At 27.2% G+C, this 22,116-nt stretch overlaps 1 protein-coding gene across 1 annotated transcript; it reads left to right on the top strand.

Moving 5' to 3' along the window:
- The first annotated feature begins 519 nt into the window (after nt 1-519).
- LOC127285188 (uncharacterized) lies at nt 520-20,984 on the top strand. Its single transcript, XM_051311058.1, has 8 exons — nt 520-565; nt 1,491-1,586; nt 5,333-5,455; nt 7,053-7,256; nt 9,497-9,851; nt 14,453-14,650; nt 16,951-17,287; nt 20,352-20,984. Exons 3-8 carry the CDS (start codon nt 5,364-5,366, stop codon nt 20,582-20,584), a joined length of 1,419 nt encoding a protein of 472 aa, XP_051167015.1. The 5' UTR covers nt 520-565; nt 1,491-1,586; nt 5,333-5,363; the 3' UTR covers nt 20,585-20,984.
- The last annotated feature ends 1,132 nt before the right edge of the window (nt 20,985-22,116 follow it).

The following is a 22,116-nucleotide window of genomic DNA, read 5'->3' as shown; positions in this document are numbered from 1 at the left end:
ACAGATATTTATTATATTTAAATTGTTTTAATTGAAAAATTATTTAATGTGATATTTTGTTTAAATTTTTAGCTCTGAAGATGAACTGGTTTCAGTTCGAAACATAGGCAAAATTATGATATAATAATAAAATGTAAAACATTTTATTATTATAATTAACTTTTCACAAGTTTATTTTTTGACCTAACCTAAAATATTTATTACGTTATTGCGCATGTGCACATGAAGGCTTACTATTGGTTCTCCAATGTTTAATGAAACTAATGAAATTTTCGTCGACTCACAACCCTAATTACTCACTCATTACTCCTACACGTTGCCATGACAACTTCTGCAGGCAGGCAGGCAGCCAAAAAGGTGTGAGTGCGCCCTTAAGAGAACCCCCCACTAAAATTGTCTTATGAGAGGTTTCGCTGAAAACAAATTTAAATCTACTGACTCTTTGATTGGCTGAGGCGGAATGTATGCGCAAGCGCCTTATCGTTACATATCTGCGATACTTATGTAATTTGAATAAAATCTTAAAATAAAATGCTGCGTTCAAACTATTATTATTATTCTAATTGTTAGTTAATTATTTATTTAAAGTTGTCGTTCTATTTGCTACTCGTTAAATTTTTGCTTGTTCGCAAATAATTATTTTCCTGATAAGCCTGAAGTTTTGTATTTATTTATTTTATATAATCACGAAATAACCAGAATATTTTTAAATACTGAAAAAATGATAGAAAGGAGAAAAATGGTCTAATCTTAAATCATTTTTTTCACCTTTAATTATATTTGTGTTGTATTAAAAAATTATGCATTTCTTTTATCTTAACTGTATTGTAAATTGAAATAACCTACAATTTTTTATTTCAAAAAATTTATATTTTATAATGATGGACAACCTAAAAAGTATTATAACTTTTATAAAGTGGAATTAATAAATTGATACTAATTCAATAGATTGTACGACTTTTTCGACTTTTTTTCAATCAATGCGACTTTTTTCGGATATAATTTAAGATTTATTTCGGTTATTATAATGTAAAAAATAAATTATCGATTATTTATTGAATTTTCATATGCTAAACAAGTACATAAACAAAAAAATTAGTTTTGATTTAAAAATTTATTTTTGCATTAGATTCCCGTTTAAAATTTTTATAAGTTAAAATATTGAAAATTCTTCTAAATTAAAAATTATTTTCATTACTTGACTGAAAAATTTCCTAAGAATATATATACATATATCACCAGGAGAGAAGCCATAATTTTTGATTTTCAATTTTTTTAAATATATATATATATATATATATATATATCACCAGGAGAGAAGCCATAATTTTTGATATTCAATTTTTTTAAATATATATATATATATATATATATATATATATATATATATATATCGATCGTTCACGTCTCACTTGTTTTACGGTCTATCATTTCGAGTACTCATCATTTCTTTACAAATTAATCCAGTCATTTTTTAATTTCTCAATTAGTGTCGATTTTTTCACGGTCTTTTGATTTTACGCTGAAAGTGAAGAGGTTTATTAATTTGATCTGACTTCACACCTAAGGGTCATCGCACAATCGTTGTAAGAATCAAATATTTGAATTATTTAATTAAAGAAAATTTCAAATTTCTCAATGACTATTAAAAAAAGTTCTCTGTAAAAAGAAGTTTATTAAATAATTATTGAATTAATTAGTTGATTAATTTTTTTTACAAAGAAAAGAAGTCCAAAAAATTATTTCTAGTCTCGAAGAAATGGTTACGAGGAGAAAATAATTTTTTTTACAATTTTTGTCTTTAAAAAAAGAATTTATTAACTATTACTGAATTAATGAGTTAATTCATTTTTTTCCACAGAGAAAATAAATCAAAACGATTATTTCTATTCCCAAAAAAAATTGTTCAGAGGAGGAAATAATTTGTTTTTCAATTATTCATCGTAAAAAATTAATTACTTTCTACAGAAGAAATAAATAAAAAAAATTAATTCTAGCCCAAAAAAAATTGTTGTGAGTAGGAAATAATTTTTTTGACAATTTTTCTCTGTAAAAAAATTTTTATTAACTAATTATTAAATTAATTAGTTGATTAATTTTTTTACACAGAAAAAATGCAAAAAAAAGTTGATCTTTATCGCAACAATTTTTTTGGGGCTAGAAATAATTCTTTTTACTTACTATCACTGTAAAAAAATTAATTCAATAATTAGTTAATAAACTTTTTTTTATTGAGAAAAATTATCAAAAAAAGTATTTCTTCCTCGCAACAATTTTTTTGGGCTAAAAATAAATTTTGTTAACTTATTTTTTCTGTAGAAAAAAATTAATCCGCTATATTAATTCAATAATTAGTTGATTAATTTTTTTACAGAGAAAATATGCAAAAATAATTATTTCCTCATCGCAACATTTTTTTTGTGCTAGAAATAATTTTTTTGACTAACTTTCATGGTAAAAGAAAATTAATTACCTAATGAATTGTATAACTAAGTAATTAATTCTTTTTTTACTTTAAAAAATTGCAAAAAAAGAGACCCGTGAATAAGCTCTAAATCAAATTTATTAGAAGTTACATTTGATTGAATTTTAATCAGCAGATTATTAATTTGCCAGAAAGTCAATTTCATTGAATTTTCATAGGTCAGAAAATCAATTTGATCTAATTTTAATTTGACAGAAATTCAGTTTATTTGAATTTTAATTTGACAGAAATTAAATTTCACCGAATTTAAATTTTCCCGAAACGTTGTTTTATAGAATATTAATAGTATAGAAAAACAATTTGACAGAAATTTATTTTACCAGAATGTATATTTTTCGAATATTAAGTTCCCAGAAAGTTAATTTGACCGAAAATTATTTTGGCAGAATTCAAATTTGATCGAATTTTAATTTGCCAGAAAGTCAATTTCATCGAAGTGTTATTTTTCAGAAAAACAATTTGATCGAAATTTAATTTGTGCAAAACCTCTTTTTCATAGAATTTTAATTTATCAAAAAAGTAATTTAATAGAATCCTAGTATGATTATACGAGTGTTACGTTTGCAGCACATTTTTGATTCTTCAAAAAAAAATTTGGTATCGTTTTCTTAAATAAATTTTCGATCATTTAGTCATCAGAAATGACTATTTTCCGGTTTCTGGGTCAGAAATTTGTAGGCGTGTGTAATTTTTATTAAATACATAATGACCGAATTCATGTCAAATCATGCAGGCAGTCCGATGATATATTGCGAATTAATTTCAGAATGAAGTATATTATTCTACTTGAAAAATAAAGAAATACGTGTTTTTTTATATTTTGATTCGATTTTGTGTGTAGTTTTTACGACTTTTTAAAGATTTTTTCAAGAAAATTAATTTTTTTGTATTTTTCGCTTTAAAAAAACATAACTTTCGTAATTTTTAAACTTTTTTGTTGCTCCTGGGCTTATTTTTTTCATTATTTTTACTATTTAAAAAAAATTGATCCGAATGAAAAATATTAAAAAACAAGGATAAAAATGGAATTTTTCGAAAAAACAAAAAAAAATTTTTTCTCAAAAATGCCACTTTTTTTTCGCCTCAAATTTTCAGGATTTATTGGTAAACATATGTACTACTTACCATAAAAATTTCACTTGGTATTTTTTTGTTTCTTAGGAGAAAAAAAATATTTTCATTTTTTTGATTAAAAACTCTAAAAATCATGAAATTTAAAAGCTTTCTAACTGCTCGTTGATTCATTTTTTTACTTTTCAACATTATTTTCGAAAATTGCGCAAAAAATAAAAAATGATAATAATTTGCAAGAAAAATAACTTTGTTTTAGGAAAAAAAAAAAAAAGATTTCAAATATTTTTTTTTTCAAAATTACTTTTTAGATTTTTTATGTGTTGATCAATTCTAAAAGCAATATTTAGAAAATAACACAATTTCAACAATCCAATCAATCAATCGAATTAGGCAACGATAATTTCTCATTATAAAGAATATTCATATTCTTTGTCATGAGAAATTATCATATTCATATTCTTATTATGAGAAATTATTGTTGCCTAATTCGATTGATTGATTGGATTGTTGAAATTGTTTTTTTTTTCTAAATATTGCTTTTAGAATTGATCAATACATAAAAAATCTAAAAAGTAATTTTGAAAAAAAAAAATATTTGAAATCTTTTTTTTTGTTTTTTTCTAAAACAAAGTTATTTTTCTTGCAAATTATTATCATTTTTTATTTTTTGCGCAATTTTCGAAAATAATGTTGAAAAGTAAAAAAATGAATCAAGGAGCAGTTAGAAACCTTTTAAATTTCATGATTTTTAGAGTTTTTAATCAAAAAAATGAAAATATTTTTTTCTCCTAAGAAACAAAAAAATACCAAGTGAAATTTTTATGGTATGTAGTACATATGTGTACTAATAAATCCTGAAAATTTGAGGCGAAAAAAAGTGGCATTTTTGAGAAAAAAATTTTTTTTTTGTTTTTTCGAAAAATTCCATTTTTATCCTTGTTTTTTAATATTTTTCATTCGGAGCAATTTTTTTTAAAGAGTAAAAAAAATGAAAAAAATAAGCCCAGGAGCAACAAAAAGGTTAAAAATTACGAAAGTTATGCTTTTTTTAAGCGAAAAATACAAAAAAATTAATTTTCTTGAAAAAATCTTTAAAAAGTCGTAAAAACTACACACAAAATCGAATCAAAATATAAAAAAACACGTATTTCTTTATTTTTCAAGTAGAATAATATACTTCATTCTGAAATTAATTCGCAATATATCATTGGACTGCCTGCATGATTTGACATGGATTCGGTCTAATAGTAAAAATAAAAATAAATAAAAAGTAATAAATAATAAAAAATTAATAAATAATTGAATTAATCACACGGTCGCCTTACTTAAAATATGAAACTTGAATTGAACAATTTGATCGAATTTTACTTTTACAGAAAGTCAATTTCATCGAATTTTAATTTGGCAGAAAAACAATTTGATCGAAATTTAATTTGTGCGAAACGTTTTTTCATGGAATTTTAATTTAGCAGAAAGGTAATTTAATAGAACCCTAATATAGAAGAATCAATTGTTTCTGGCAAATTAATGTTCGAACAAATATACTTTCTGGTGATTTTCTGCCAAAAATTAAAACTCGATTAAATTGACTTTCTGGCAAATTAATATTCTGCTGATTAAAATTCTATGAAATATAACTTTTAACAAATTTGTTTTAGAGCTTATTCATGCTTCCCTTTAATTATATACACTTTTTCAATAATTCGGTTTGCTATAATTTAATCATCATTATCAATTTAATTATTATATTTATTTCATTACATATTTTTGTAGACATATAAAACTCAACAAAAGTTGAAGAAAAATGGAAAACCCATACTTGAATTTAAAAATATTTCAAGACCACATTTGGGACGGATATCGCTACATAATAAATTCTGTCAAAAATAATACAACGTAAGTAAAATTGATATTTTGTGAAATAGAAAGTAATTTATTTCCTCCTCTTTCCCTATTTTAAAAATTTATCTTAATCAAACAATGGCTCTTATATCTCAGCAAACGAAAAAGAATTCAAAATATTATATCAAATACGAGAATGGCCTGAGTTAATCCCGCTTTGCGATAAATACAAATTGGACTTGTTTTGGAATTCACGCTTGATTTTGTCTGAAGCGTATTGAAATTTTGAACGTTCTATTCGTATATTAATTCTGTTAACAAAGTTAAAGAGATTTAATCTTTTTCAATTCGTTAAAGCGAATTGGAACCAATTCTCGTTACTTCTATTCCATTCGTGAAGTGGGAATCAACCTTTTATTTATCTAAATACTTGCATTTAAAAAATTTTTTTCTTTAAACATTGAAATACTTAAATTATTTATATTTAATTTAATACGTATTTATCTTATATATTAAGGTGTTTCGTGAATAAAAATCATCTTTGGTCTCCGGAATAGCTGGAAACTAGGTAAACGCGGGGCCAACCAAAGTCCCACGTAAGCCTTTTTGGTCGCCGGCAATTCAATATTATTAAAAATGTAAAATTTCTTATTTTAAAATGCTTAAAATTCTTATACAAAATAAAGTAAGATAATATTCACTGAGTTATTTAGAATTTTAATGTGAGACCTGGGGACGTATGAATATTTCCTGAATTAGACTTGCTGAAATTTTCTTGTATAGTTGAATTAAAAATTATAGAATTTACGTTTAGTAGAATTTTAAAAAACTAGATTTTATAATGAGCACAATTTTAATATCGAAAGTATAGACATTTTTTTAATAAAACTTTTGTTAAAAAAAAATTTTTTATATAGATAAAAGAACAGTTCTGATAAAAAAATTCTTTTTCATGAAAATTTTTCTGCATATAAATTTTGTTAAATGGAAATTGTATTATTTGAAAACTTGATATATTAGAAAATATGCTTTATTAAAGTTCAGTTAAATAGAAACTCTACAAAATCATAATTAACAATAAATAATTAATCGCATGCCGAATTAATTAAAATATTACTAAAATAGTATATTGTTTAAAAATAATCGAATTGCGAAATTTTTAAAAATTTTGTAGTTAAAAAAAATTTGCATTATCAGCATCGTTACTTAAGGTCATGTTATTCAGTGTGACGTATTCCCATAGAAAACTATTTAAATTGACAAAATTATTAATTGATATCATTAATGTTCATAAAAATATACGATAAAAATAAAAAATCCAAGAATGAGTTATGAATTATTTTTTTTTTAATTTATTAATATTATATGAGGATCAGAAAACGGAATAAATACTAATTCGCGAGAAGGCAATTTATTTCTATTCATCAAAATTCGTTTTCATTTGCTGGGATTCAATAAACTAAGTAATTAAGTTAAAATTAACTAAGTGTGATTAAGTTGCTCAAACACACATTGGGTTTATTCAATCGAATTGATTCTTTATTCAAAATATTGGCTTACGCATATACATAAAGTTTTGAAAACTGAAGTTTCTTTAAATTAATTTTTTGATTCTTTGTGGAGTATTTTTAAAACTTGTATATATTTTTAGATATTATGAATGTATTCATTACAAGGCAGGTACTTGCCCTGCTCGTGGAATAGAGAAGAATGGCACTTTTAATTTAAAAAAAGAATATACGCACGAAAAAAATGAGGGTGAAATTGAAGAGCGTAAATTTAAGCAGGAGTTATGTAAACGTGCCATGACAGAAAATTTAACTCCTAAACAAATTTATGATTCTTCACGTTTAAGGTAATATTTCTTGTTTATTAAACAAACTTGGTACATATTTTTTCAAGAAGTTTTATAATTTCATTATAATAATAACAATTCATAGTTTTAAACACAATTTTTACTCCAAAGAAATCTCCCAGATAGCACGTAATCTTGCAGCAACCGCGCAATATTGCCAACCTTGCGCGGCAATATTGCTGCAAGGTTGCTGCAAGCTTAAAATGTCCCAGCTGACCAAAGCTTGCATGGTAAGCTTGCGGCAAGATTGCCGTGCAAGGTTACTACAAGATTGTTCAATAAGTTTATCGCAATATTGCTCGGTAAGCTTGTGGCAAGGTTGCTTGGCAATTTTATGGCAAGCTTGGAGCAAGCTTGCGGAATTTAAATAAAAAAAATTTTTTGAAGGGAAGAAATTTAATTCTGTATATACATTGAGCACCAGTTTCTGGGAGGTCGAAAAAATTTATTGCGCAGCCGTAAGTGCTTGTGATTGCAAGTGCGCATAGTGCTCATTTTCGTAAACCTAAAAAAATTTTTTGTTAATATTCCGCAAGCTTGCACCAAGCTTGCCATAAGATTGCCAAGCAACTTTGCCACAAGCTTACCGAGCAATATTGCGATAATCTTATTGAACAATCTTGCAGTAACCTTGCACGGCAATTTTGCCGCAAGCTTACCATGCAAGCTTGGGTCAGGTGGGACATTTTAAGCTCGCAGCAACCTTGCGGAAATATTGCCGTGCAAGGTTGGCAATATTACGCGGCAAGCTTGCCGCAAGGTTGCTGTAAGATTACGTGCTATCTGGGCTTGTTTACAAAAATATTTATTTATTAGAATTCTTATTAAATAGAATTTCGTATGAGTCGTATTTTTATATGACAGAATTTTCATTAAACTAAATCTTCATTAATTTTTTTAACTTTTTTTACCCGACAAAATAAATTTGAACACAATATGTAGAAAACCGCTCGAGATGGGACGCATGATTATGTTCTAAAAGTTATTAGTCATAATTTACATTTTATCGAATTTTATTTGTCCTAATTAGTTTTGGTGCCGAATTTTTATTTGTTCGAAATAGTATTTTGCATAATTTTCATCGAAAGCGATTTTCTATATTACAGAATTTTTATATAACCGAAAATTCAATTCACAGAATTTTTATTTGTCAGAATTTTCATTTAACATAATAGACATTTTAAAGAATCAAACAATCGACAGAAAGATTACGGAGCGATTTTTAAAATCAACCAATCACAATTTTATTATGTTAAATGAAAATTCGAGCAAATAAAAATTCTGACAAATAAATATTAGAAAAAATAAAAATGCTGTGAAGTGAATTTTCGGTTATATAAAAATTCCCAGACAGCACATAACATTGCGGCAATATTGCTGGGCAAGTTTCGCAATATTGCCGTGTAACATTACAGCAATGTTGCCACAACATTAAAATGACCCACCTTGCTCAATATTGCACAGTAAGCTTGCCACAAGCTTATGTCAAGATTGCACCACAAGTTTGCAGCAATGTTGCACGGTAACATTGCCGCATGATTGCTCGGCAAGTTTGCATCGTAAGCTTGCTGTAAGATTCATGTAAGGTCGAATAGTAATTGCATTTCCTATTATTTAGTATAAAAATATCTTGTGCAAATGGTTCAATTAAAATAATTAAAGATAGAATAAAAAAATGAAATTAAAACATTTAAATATGGCTATTTTTTAATTATTATTTAAATAATTATTTTTTAATTGAAGAAAAAATTATTTTTATGGCCTACGGCGAGAATTTTCTGTAGCATAAAGTTTGCAGCTAGCTTACTATTCGACCTTACATGAATCTTACAGCAAGCTTACGATGCAAACTTGCCGAGCAATCTTGCGGCAATGTTACCGTGCAACATTGCTGCAAGCTTGTGGTGCAACCTTGACATAAGCTTGTGGCAAGCTTACTGTGCAATATTGAGCAAGGTGGGACATTTTAATGTTGTGGCAACATTGCTGTAATGTTACACGGCAATATTGCGAAACTTGCCCAGCAATATTGCCGCAATGTTATGTGCTGTCTGGGTTCTGTAATATAGAAAATTATGCAAAATACTATTTCGAACAAATAAAAATTTGGCTCGAAACTAATTAGGACAAATAAAATTCGATAAAATGTAAATTATGCCTAATGATTTTTAGAACATAATCATGCGCCCCGATTAACTACTGTGAATCTTGATCAATATTAATTACTCCTTTTTTATCAGAAATCCTCAAACAGCAGTGAATGTTACATTTAATTCGATGGAAAGCAATTTATACAAATGGAAACTACGAACTTTGCCTTCCTTGCCTCCAATTCCGGAATCTGTTCAGAATTTTGTAGAAATAATAAATTCGCCCGAAAATCAGCAGTGGAAACAATTTAATGATGGGCAATTTTCTGTAACAGTCACGAGAGATATTACAGGATCAACATCAGCAATTTTTATAGATATTCAGTTTGCTGAAAGAATAATTGCTGACAACAACATGGTCTATCTTGATGCCACGTATAAAGTTGTGCCGAAAATTGAAGATGCATATCAGCTTCTTACATTAATTATGATCAAATTCAATCACGTAAGAAATTTTTTAATTATGGACCGAATTCATGTCAAATTATGCAAGCAGTCCGATGATATATTGCGAATTAATTTCAGAATGAAGTATATTATTCTACTTGAAAATTAAAAAATATGTGTTTTTTTATATTTTGATTCGATTTTGTGTGTACTTTTTACGACTTTTTAAAGATTTTTTCAAGAAAACTAATTTTTTTGCATTTTTCGCTTAAAAAAAGCATAACTTTCGTAATTTTTAACCTTTTTTGTTGCTCCTGGGCTTATTTTTTTCATTTTTTTTACTATTTAAAAAAAAATTGCTCCGAATGAACAATAATAAAAAACAAGGATAAAAATGGAATTTTTCGAAAAAACAAAAAAAAAATTTTTTCTCAAAAATGCCACTTTTTTTGCCCCAAATTTTCAGGATTTATTAGTACACATATGTACCACATACCATAAAAATTTCACTTGGTATTTTTTTGTTTCTTAGGAGAAAAAAAATATTTTCATTTTTTTGATTAAAAACTCTAAAAATCATAAAATTTAAAAGGTTTCAAACTGCTCCTTGATTCATTTTTTTACTTTTCAACATTATTTTCGAGAATTGCGCAAAATTAAAAAATGATAATAATTTGCAAGAAAAATAACTTTGTTTTAGAAAAAAACAAAAAAAAAGATTTCAAATATTTTTTTTTTTCAAAATTACTTTTTAGATTTTTTATGTATTGATCAATTCTAAAAGCAATATTTAGAAAAAAAAACAATTTCAACAATCCAATCAATCGATCGAATTAGGCAACGATAATTTCTCATGATAAAGAATATGAATATGATAATTTCTCATGTTAAAGAATATGAATAAATCCTTAGAATGAGAAATTATCGTTGCCTAATTCGATCGATTGATTGGATTGTTGAAATTGTTTTTTTTTCTAAATATTGCTTTTAGAATTGATCAATACATAAAAAATCTAAAAAGTAATTTTGAAAAAAAAAAATATTTGAAATCTTTATTTTTGTTTTTTTCTAAAACAAAGTTATTTTTCTTGCAAATTATTATCATTTTTTAATTTTGCGCAATTCTCGAAAATAATGTTGAAAAGTAAAAAAATGAATCAAGGAGCAGTTTGAAACCTTTTAAATTTCATGATTTTTAGAGTTTTTAATCAAAAAAATGAAAATATTTTTTTTCTCCTAAGAAACAAAAAAATACCAAGTGAAATTTTTATGGTATGTAGTACATATGTGTACCAATAAATCCTGAAAATTTGGATCGAAAAAAAGGGGCATTTTGGAGAAAAAATTTTTTTTTTTGTTTTTTCGAAAAATTCCATTTTTATCCTTGTTTTTTAATATTTTTCATTCGGAGCAATTTTTTTTTAAATAGTAAAAATAATGAAAAAAATAAGCCCAGGAGCAACAAAAAAGGTTAAAAATTACGAAAGTTATGCTTTTTTTAAGCGAAAAATGCAAAAAAATTAATTTTCTTCAAAAAATCTTTAAAAAGTCGAAAAACTACACACAAAATCGAATAAAAATATAAAAAAGCACATATTTTTTAATTTTCAAGTAGAATAATATACTTCATTCTGAAATTAATTCGCAATATATCATAGGAGTTTTTTTTTATTTTTTGTGAATTTTCGGAAATTTTTATTTAGTTTTTACAACTTTTTCACATTTCTTTTTCCTTTATTAAAAAATAAATAGTACCATCGTCTTCCATACTGAAAAACGAAAAAAATTCACTATACTAAACGTCTTTTTCAGTAAAATAGATTAGAATTTCTATTAGAAAGTAAAAAGTTAATTTACAAATATTTTCTGCCTTGTAATTATAACAATAAGTGTTTGCAATATGAGCATCAAAATCCGCATCCAACGAGCCCTGTATGAACTATTCTGGATGAACGGATTTTAAATTAATAATTAATAATAATTATTATTTAAATAATTAATAACATCTTAAAAAGTGAAGATAAACAGTTTGTTCTTTTTTTATTTGAAATATTCCCATGTGCGAAATGCCAAGACTGACAATACGGCCCAACATTGGCCCAGTAATGTCTGCCGAAGTATGGCAAACGTTACTGGACCAGTACTGGCGATCAATTCGTTCCATTATTGGGCCAATATTGGCACCGATTGTCGGTTACTCTAATTTGCCATTTATTGGGCCGAACTCTGTCCCATTACTGGGCCAATATTGTCAATGCGTCTCAGTTACTCCAATTTGCCATAATTAGGCCAAACTCCTTCCCATTATTGGGACAATATTGGCACCAATTCTCGGTTACTCTAATTTTCCATTATTGGGCCGAACTCTGTCCCATTACTGGGCCAATATTGGCAATGCGTCTCAGTTACTCCAATTTTCCATAATTAGGCCGAACTCCGTCTCATTATTGGGACAATATTGGCACCGTTTCTCGATTATTCTAATTTGCCATTATTGGGCCTTCTCTGCTCTCTTAAATTGAATCAGTGGAATTTCACTGATTATTCAGCTAGAAGTCTGCCACTGATCCCTGTCAGTGAAATTTGACTGAAAATTCAATAAAATTTCACTGCTTCTAAGTGAAAATATCATTGATTGCAATCAGTTATCACAGATGTTACTGATTCATCAGTGAAAAAGCACTGATTCTCAGTGAAATTTAATTGATTTCTCAGTTAAATTTCACTGAATCTCATTGACTCACTTCTCACTGAGAATCAGTGAAATTCCACTGATTCATTTTAAGAGAGTGTCCCATTACTGGGCCAATATTGGCACTGCGTCTCAGTTCCCAGAAAAAAGCGAAGAATTAAGAAGAATTGGAAAGTACCTTTCCATTGAAAAGGAAAAATTATTAATCTTTTTGAATTCCAATTCTGTCCAATCCCTATGTATTCCTTGTTGAGACTAAGATTTCTTGAAACTCAATTCCTATCAATTCCTTTTTAATATTTTCCTAATTTTCCAATCCCTATCAATTCCACTTTAATATTTTTCTAATTTTTTAATTCTTTTGAATTCCAAAATACTGCGTTTTTGAACAGAAAAAACCTGGCTTCAAATTGAGTATAGATTCTATACTCAATTTGATTCGCATCAAAAATGAGATTGGGATGCTCTTCAAATTGAGTATAGAATCTATATTCAATTTAAAGCGTTCATACTCAGTTTGAAACCAAGTTTTATCTGTGTAATTCTGACTAAATATCTCAATTATACCTGAAAGTTAATTCCTCTATTCCGTTTTGATGTTTCGGTAAGTTTTTAATTCATTTGAATTCCGCACCACTCTAAAGTAGGCCCGTTTAAAATCAAGTATCTACTGTACAGTCGATATTGCTCAGTTGAACAGTCGCTCGACTCCTACACTGAAAGTCGAGGGTTACAAATTTTCAAATGTTTAAACAATTGTCCTTTCTGTCAGGACTTGAATTATAAATGTATAATGAATTAATTAGTTAATTAATTAATTATTATAATTTTTTAAACTTTTTTAAACTTTGACAATACTGGGCCACTAATGGCAGCCAAGATTGGCCCAGTAATGATGTCTGATACTTGGCTACCGACGTCCAACCGCAGTTAACACCACAAGAGTTGGCCCAATATTGTCTGCCAAGACTTGGTGCCCGATTTGACAATGCTGGGCCAATATTGGCCCATGTTGGTTTTCGCACATGGGTTATCTAATTCTGTGTCAAAAAAAGAATATTAAGTATTACTAAGAATCGAAAATTGATTATAAAATGTTCTTTAGAGAGAGACTGAATAATACCGTGCACAGAAGGTAGGAAATCTCTGCCAAGTTGTGCCGTGGGGTGCTGAAACAGCGATTTTCAATAATTATCTGTTAATAATTTATATTGTTAAAAATGTTATTTGCAATGGTCTTATTTAACATATAATTAAATGATCTTCAAAACAAAAAAAGAATTAACTGATTATTTACACTCCTTAACATGTTAAGAATATTAATATTATAATATTATTATTTTTATTATTATTATACTTAATATTCAATTATTATTAATTATTAATTTAAAATCCGAAATTGTTCATATAGGGCTCGTTAGATGCGACTTTTGATAAGCATAAAAATGGCGGTTTTAAAATTACTCTAACTTTATTTATTCGTAAAATATTTCATTTTTTATTAATTTTTATTAATTAATTAATTAATTAATATCTCGAAAACAAAAAAAAATATATTCGCCAAATTTAGCACATGTCTTCGGCTCATATTAAGGAATGTTCATGAATTTTTTTTAGCTTAAACGGAGCCCGATAACAAGTTGAAAAATTAAAAATAAATTTTATTGTTTAAATAAATAAATTAAAAAAATTTAATTTTTCAAAATTAATTTTTTTTCTTAAACTTCAGTATTTTCTGAGCAAAAAACATTTAAGAAAATTTTTTCTAGTACTAAAAGTAGAAAAGTTATGAATAATTGAAAAAAAAGTTGATCCACTAAGTTTTTAATGCAAATATCTCAAAAAATAATCAATATTTAAAAAAATTTTTTTTACTCAATGAGACCCTTAAACTCTACCCAAAAACGTAGTATGGAAGAAATCAGAGGATAGATCCCTCAATCTAACATGGAATTGCTCATATACAGGGCTTTCCAATCGCATATGCTCTAATGGAGAGTAAATCAGAAACGGCATACGTGTCGGTGTTAACTGAAATACGGCGACTACTTCCAAATTTAAATGTGACATCAGCCATGTCAGATTATGAGACAGCTTTGAAAAATACAATTTTGTATCATTTTCCTGAAGCCGATATATTTGGATGCTACTTTCACTATACACAGGTAAAATTTATTTATTTACATCTAATTCAAACCTTATTTTGGTTTTATGTGGCCCTGATACATATTCATGCTGAGAAATAATTGAGTTCACAACATTCCAAGTGAGAAAATCAACACGGCCCATTACTGGCCCAGTATGGATAAAGGTTGCACCGAGCCTTAGTAGAAAATATTTGACCGAGTCTTGTATTAGTGTTAAGCGCGGCTAGACGTCAGCAGCCATCCATCGGACGCCACTACTGGGACAATCTTGGCTGCCATTAATGGCCCAGTATTATCAAAGTTTAAAAGTTTTTTAAAATTATAATTATTAATTAATTCATGAATTAACTAATTAATTCATTATACATTTATAATATAAGTCTTGAAAGAAAGCGCAATTTTTTAAACAGTTGATGCGCCAATATTGGGCCGAGATTCGTCTCATTATTGTTAAAGATAATTTACTATAATAGAATCAACACTTTTGCCATTATTGGGCCAAGATTTGTCTCGTTATTGGCGAAAATAATTTACCATAATAAATTCAACACATAGGCCGTCGTTGTGTCATTATTGGACCGAGATTGGCTAAAATAATTTACCATAATAGATTTAACACATCGGCCGTCGTTGTGGTATTATTGGTCCGAGATTCGTTTCACCATTGGAAAAAAGAATTTAATGTAACAGATTCAAAACTTTTGCTATTGATGCGCCAGTAATGGGATGAGATGCGTCCCAAGTTTGTAAAATTAGAATTTTTGAAAATCGGTGCCAATATTAGTCCAGTAGGGGAGGGTGGGGCAAGGATAGTTAGTGGCTCTAATACAAAAACGGCTCGTCAAAAAAACGGGTCATTTATCATGTACACTCGTCTTAACACCAAAAGACAACAGTAAAAATTTGAGCTTGCGGGGACACTATTTGTAAAAGCTACGTGCCCATTTGTGTTAAATCTCAGTTTTGCTAAAATATTTTCACCTTATTTTTATTATTCAATCTTATTTTTGCGGATATAATTTATTAAATATATTTGGTTGCGTAAATGTTTTCTGGTGTAAAATTTTGTACTGAAAATATCATATTCGTTTTTTTAAAAAAAAATTTTTTTGTACTAAAAATTTGTGATAATTCGAAAAAATCGCTCACGGGGCAAAACTAGTTAGTGCCTTGTTGTAATACTTATGACAAGGTAATGTCTGGCTAACACAATTTTTTAATTGCAAACGAAATGCTAATTGCTTTTTATGGATCGCGATTTAATAATTTTTTTGTTTTTCAAAAAATTCACAAAAAACATGTTTTTTGATAAAAATTATCATCCTTAACTGCTAAGTTGTATTAAACATGATTCGATTTAATTAGAACAATAATTTTTATTGTTAAGTCTTGACAAATATAATTCGATACCTTGAAACATGATTTTTTGTATCATTCTTAGTAAAAACAAATTTTCAACTATCTTTGCCCCACTAGTGGGGCAAGGATAGTTAAAAATTTTTTTTTACTTTTCCAATATTATCTCGAAGGCATTGCAATCTACAAGAAAACAATATATAGCAAAATTGTAGCTAAATAAACAGGCTTTCGAACGATACTATTCTTTTTTAGATCCCAGTTTAAATTTCACCGCTAGATCCAAAAATATCTTACCTAACTATCCTTGCCCCATCCTCCCCTAATGGGACGAGTTGTGCGCCAATACTGACCCAATAAGATTTTCTGTACTACGGCAGATATTATTTGGTTAATGTTGGGCCGTATTGTCAACCCAAGCAGCACGATATATCAACCAGATGTCACGGTGATATCACCGGGGAATGTCATCGTGACATCAGGAAAATGTCTAAATATCCGCCTTACGGTGATATCATGGTGACAGCAAGGTGATATCACAGTCATATCACGGTGATATCATGGTGATATCACCATAATATCACCGTGATATCATGTTGATATTTTACAGGGATTTAAAATTGTTAATAATTTAAAAAATAATAATAAATAATAAAAATAATAATTTTTTAAAAATTTTAAATCCCTGTAAAATATCAAAATGATAGCACGGTGATATCACCATGACATCACCATGATATCACCATGATATCACCGTGATATGACTGTGATATCACCTTGATGTCACCATGATATCACCTCGATGTCACCATGATATCACCGTAAGGCGGACATTTTGACATTTTCCTGATGTCACGGTGACATTCCCCGGTGATATCACCGTGACATCTGGTTGATATATCGTGCTACTTGGGAATCCTCGCATTTTGCACTTAGGTATATCTAATTATAATAATTTTTAGGGAATTTTTCACTTCGCTTGCTCAATCGGATTAAAAAGATATCTTAAAACAAGTGAGGAAGGAAAGCATACTCTCAAGCAATTGATGGCTTTAGCTTTTCTGCCACCAGAGAAAATTCGTCAAACTTATACAGAAATAAAACGGATCAAGTCTGAAGAATGCCAACGGATTCTTGCTGATTTATTTAAATATTATGAGAATCAGTGGCTTGAAAGGGTTAAGCCTGAGGGTTTTAGTGTGTTCGGGTTGAACAGGAGAACAAATAATGTTTTGGAATCCTACCATAAACGATTGTCAACAAAAATAGGAAAAAAACCAAGCACCTGGCAATTCACAAGTGAGTACGCTATACTCCAATACCCAGACAGCACGTAAGCTTGCAGCAACCTTACGGAAAGCTTTCCGCGCAATATTGCCAACCTTGCATGGCAAATTTACCGCAAGCTTCATATGTCCCACCTAACCCAAGCTTGCATGGTAAGCTTGCCGAAAGATCGCAGTGTAAGGTTACTGCAAGATTGCACAGTAAGATTATCGCAAGATTGCTCAGTAAGTTTGCACGGTAAGCTTGTCGCAAGGTTGCCGAATAAGCTTGCCAATCAGCACAGAAAGTTGCAGCACGCTTGCGGAATATAACAAAAAAATTATAGGAGGAAAAAATTTCATTTGTACATACATTGAACAAAACAATTTACTGCGCAGCCGTAAGTGCTTATTATTGCAAGTGCGCATAGTGCTCATTTTCAATGCAAACTTCTCTGCTGATTGGTCAAGGTTATTTAGCAACCTTGCACCAACCTTGCGACAAGCTTACCCTGTAAGCTTACTGAGCAATCTTGCGATAATCTTACTATGCAATCTTGCAGTAACCTTACACTGCAATCTTTCGGTAAGCTTACCATGCAATCTTGCTATAATCTTACTGTGCAATCTTGCAGTAACCTTACACTGCAATTTTTTGGCAAGGTTAGGTGGGACATTTAAAGCTTGCTGCAAGTTTGCGGTAAGCTTGTTGTGCAAGTTTGGTAATATTGCGTGACAAGCTTGCCGCAAGGTTGCTGCAAGCTTACGTGCTGTCTGGATATATAACAGACTAACGCCATTGAAAAATTTTATAAAAAATATTGAAATAAGCAATTTACCAAGATTTTTAAAATTATTATTATTAAAATTTTCATAAATCTGAATTACATAAGATTTTTTTTTAAACTTTAGACAAAAATTAAATTTTAGAGATTTTTTAAATGGTAAATCTTTTAAATAATTGAATTGTTGGAAAATTTGATAAAATTTATTGAAATAATTAATTTAACGACGGATTTTAGATACAAATTTTAAAAATAATTTAATTTCGCGATATTTTAAATAAATATTTTATTATATTTGAATTGCAAAATTTTTTTTTTACAAGTTCCCAATAATAATTTCCCGTATAAAGATGGATTTTAAAAAAAAGTCAAAAAAATTTTAATTTTCAAAAAAAGGGTCAAATTTTTTTTCATCTTTTTGTTTAAAAGTTAGAAGTCTTAAAAAATTCACTGTTTAAATTTTTCAAAAAAATTTAACACGTCCCCTCTGCTATAGTTTTTGAAAAAAGCTAACAATACTTCGTGGTTAAAGTAATCCCCCCTATGTGCATGTTGACCGAATTCATGTCAAATCATGCAGGCAGTCCGATGATATATTGCGAATTAATTTCAGAATGAAGTATATTATTCTACTTGAAAAATAAAGAAATACTTGTTTTTTTATATTTTGATTCGATTTTGTGTGTAGTTTTTACTACTTTTTAATGATTTTTTCAAGAAAATTAATTTTTTTGCATTTTTCGCTTAAAAAAAGCATAACTTTCGTAATTTTTAAACTTTTTTGTTGCTCCTGGGCTTATTTTTTTCATTTTTTTTACTATTTAAAAAAAACTTCTCCGAATGAACAATATTAAAAAACAAGGATAAAAATGGAATTTTTCGAAAAAACAAAAAAAAAATTTTTTCTCAAAAATGCCACTTTTTTTCGATCCAAATTTTCAGGATTTATTGGTACACATATGTACTACATACCATAAAAATTTCACTTGGTATTTTTTTGTTTCTTAGGAGAAAAAAAATATTTTCATTTTTTTGATTAAAAACTCTAAAAATCATGAAATTTAAAAGGTTTCTAACAGCTCCTTGATTCATTTTTTTACTTTTCAACATTATTTTCGAAAATTGCGCAAAAAATAAAAAATGATAATAATTTGCAAGAAAAATAACTTTGTTTTAGAAAAAAACAAAAATAAAGATTTCAAATATTTTTTTTTTTCAAAATTACTTTTTAGATTTTTTATGTATTGATCAATTCTAAAAGCAATATTTAGAAAAAAAACAATTTCAACAATCTAATCAATCGATCGAATTAGGCAACGATAATTTCTCATGATAAAGAATATGAATATGATAATTTTTCATGATAAAGAATATGAATTAGATAATTTCTCATGATAAAGAATATGAATTAGATAATTTCTCATGATAAAGAATATGAATATTCTTTATAATGAGAAATTATCTTTGCCTAATTCGATCGATTGATTGGATTGTTGAAATTGTTTTTTTTTCTAAATATTGCTTTTAGAATTGATCAATACATAAAAAATCTAAAAAGTAATTTTGAAAAAAAAAAATATTTGAAATCTTTTTTTTTGTTTTTTTCTAAAACAAAGTTATTTTTCTTGCAAATTATTATCATTTTTTATTTTTTGCGCAATTTTCGAAAATAATGTTGAAAAGTAAAAAAATGAATCAAGGAGCTGTTAGAAACCTTTTAAATTTCATGATTTTTAGAGTTTTTAATCAAAAAAATGAAAATATTTTTTTTCTCCTAAGAAACAAAAAAATACCAAGTGAAATTTTTATGGTAAGTAGTACATATGTTTACCAATAAATCCTGAAAATTTGAGGCGAAAAGAAAGTGGCATTTTTTAGAAAAAATTTTTTTTTTGTTTTTTCGAAAAATTCCATTTTTATCCTTGTTTTTTAATATTTTTCATTCGGAGCAATTTTTTTTAAATAGTAAAAAAAATGAAAAAAAAGCCCAGGAGCAACAAAAAAGTTTAAAAATTACGAAAGTTATGCTTTTTTTAAGCGAAAAATGCAAAAAAATTAATTTTCTTGAAAAAATCTTTAAAAAGTCGTAAAAACTACACACAAAATCGAATCAAAATATAAAAGAACACGCATTTCTTTATTTTTCAAGTAGAATAATATACTTCATTCTAAAATTAATTCGCAATATATCATCGGACTGCCTGCATGATTTGACATGGATTCGGTCTGTTACAGACCGATTCGATCAATTTTACTCTCTATATAAAATATAAGAAGTAATTATTTTAAACAGAAGCTTATTTATTATTTCAGAAAAATTAGCAGACTTTCAAGCTGGAATGCGCTTAGATTTAACATCTCTGTCTAAAGGAAAGCGAATAACCAGATCCGAAAAACCAATTACAATAATGAGAAATGAATTTTTAATTCGACAATGGATTGATTTGGAAGATCCAAATGGCCCAACTAATATTGAATTTTTGGAGCGAATAATTAATTTCAATAAGGATCCATTCACTGAATATTTCAATTTATTTACTACGTGAAGTAGTAAATTTTAAGTGCGCGAAGTTACATGACATGAATGCATGGTCCTGAGTTACTTCATACTTAACTCGCCCGCGAGTTTTTATTTTATCTCATCTCGAGCTCGATTTATAATACCAGCTCAATTCGAAGATCTCGCTATTTTTATTTTAGAAGAAATAAAGAGATGAATATAAAAAATAGTAGAAAAATTACAGAAAGTAATCATAAATTTCTTTCTTGCATTTTTTCCATAACCAAAATTAGCCTAATATTTATGCTATTGCGTGTTTTGATAGGTTTTGACAATTCATAATATTGTTTTTTTTTATTTGTATTAAGTATTTTATTTATGTTTTATATTGCAGTTATTTTGTTTTTTTCGATTTAAAAATACATAGTATTTTAGAAGATATTTAATTGGGCTTAAAATTTTTGAAAAATATAAATTACCTCTTTGGAATTTATTTTATTACAGGTGAGAGATATAAGTAGTATTATGTAACAAGGAAATATCAAACTTTAATATTTGGCTTTAATCTTTTAAATTATTACCATCTACCTCTAAAATAAAGTTATTTATTAGAAATTTAATTAATGAATTGTAATAGTTGTAATTAAAAAAAAATGAAACAGATAATCGATTCGAGAAGTATTCAAAAGAATTTAAATTCTAATTATAATAATCTTATAACAAAAACTTTGCTCTATAAACAAACATTTATGATTCAAGTGTTGATGAATAAAGAGAGTGTGAAATATGTACGTGGGAACATAGTTAATTAACATTATCCCGTGCCAGTAATCAATCGAAATTTCCCATTGAAAGTACAAAATAATATATTTAAATTAATTCTAGCTCAAAATAAAATTGTTGCGATGAGAAAATAATTTTTTTGGACAATTTGTTCTGTAAAAAATATTTAATTAACTAATTATTGATTTATTGAGTTAATTAATTTTTTTTTAGAGAAAAAGTGTCAGAAAAATTATTTTCTCATCGCAACAATTTCTTTTTGGGCTAGAAATAAATTTTTTGGCAATTTTTCTCTGTAAAAAAAATTAATTAACTAAATAAATCAATAATTAGTTAATTAATTTTTTTACAGAGAAAAAGTGTCAGAAAAACTATTTTCTCATCGCAACAATTTCTATTTGGGCTAGAAATAAATTTTTTGGCAATTTTTCTCTGTAAAAAATAATTAATTACTTAATTATTTAATTAATAGGTAATTAATTTTTTGTTACAGTAAATATTAGTCAAAAAAATTATTTCTAGCAGAAAAAAAATTGTTGCGATAAGAAAATAATTTTTTTGGCAATTTTTCTATGTAAAAAAATATTTAATTAACTAATTATTGATTTACTGACTTAATTAATTTTTTTACAGAGAAAAAGTGTCAGAAAAATTATTTTCTCATCGCAACAATTTCTTTTTGGGCTAGAAATAAATTTTTTGACAATTTTTCTCTGTAAAAAAATTAATTAACTAAATAAATCAATAATTATTTAATTAATTTTTTTACAGAGAAAAAGTGTCAGAAAAATTATT

The sequence above is a fragment of the Leptopilina boulardi genome, unplaced genomic scaffold (genome assembly GCF_019393585.1).
Source record: "Leptopilina boulardi isolate dan_hultmark-lab unplaced genomic scaffold, ZJU_Lbou_2.1 LbouV2_330, whole genome shotgun sequence".
NCBI classification, from domain to species: domain Eukaryota; kingdom Metazoa; phylum Arthropoda; class Insecta; order Hymenoptera; family Figitidae; genus Leptopilina; species Leptopilina boulardi.
The sequence above is the reverse complement of the archived record's forward strand: the minus strand, read 5'-3'. Positions and strand labels throughout refer to the sequence as shown.

What these genes read in the sequence shown, in the direction of transcription:
- LOC127285188 (XM_051311058.1), top strand. Translation starts at nt 5,364, where the DNA reads ATGGAAAACCCATACTTGAATTTAAAAATATTTCAAGACCACATTTGG. An exon ending in TATGATTCTTCACGTTTAAG is followed by an intron (nt 7,257 to 9,496) that starts GTAATATTTCTT and finishes CTTTTTTATCAG; the next exon opens with AAATCCTCAAACAGCAGTGA. An exon ending in GCTACTTTCACTATACACAG is followed by an intron (nt 14,651 to 16,950) that starts GTAAAATTTATT and finishes AATAATTTTTAG; the next exon opens with GGAATTTTTCACTTCGCTTG.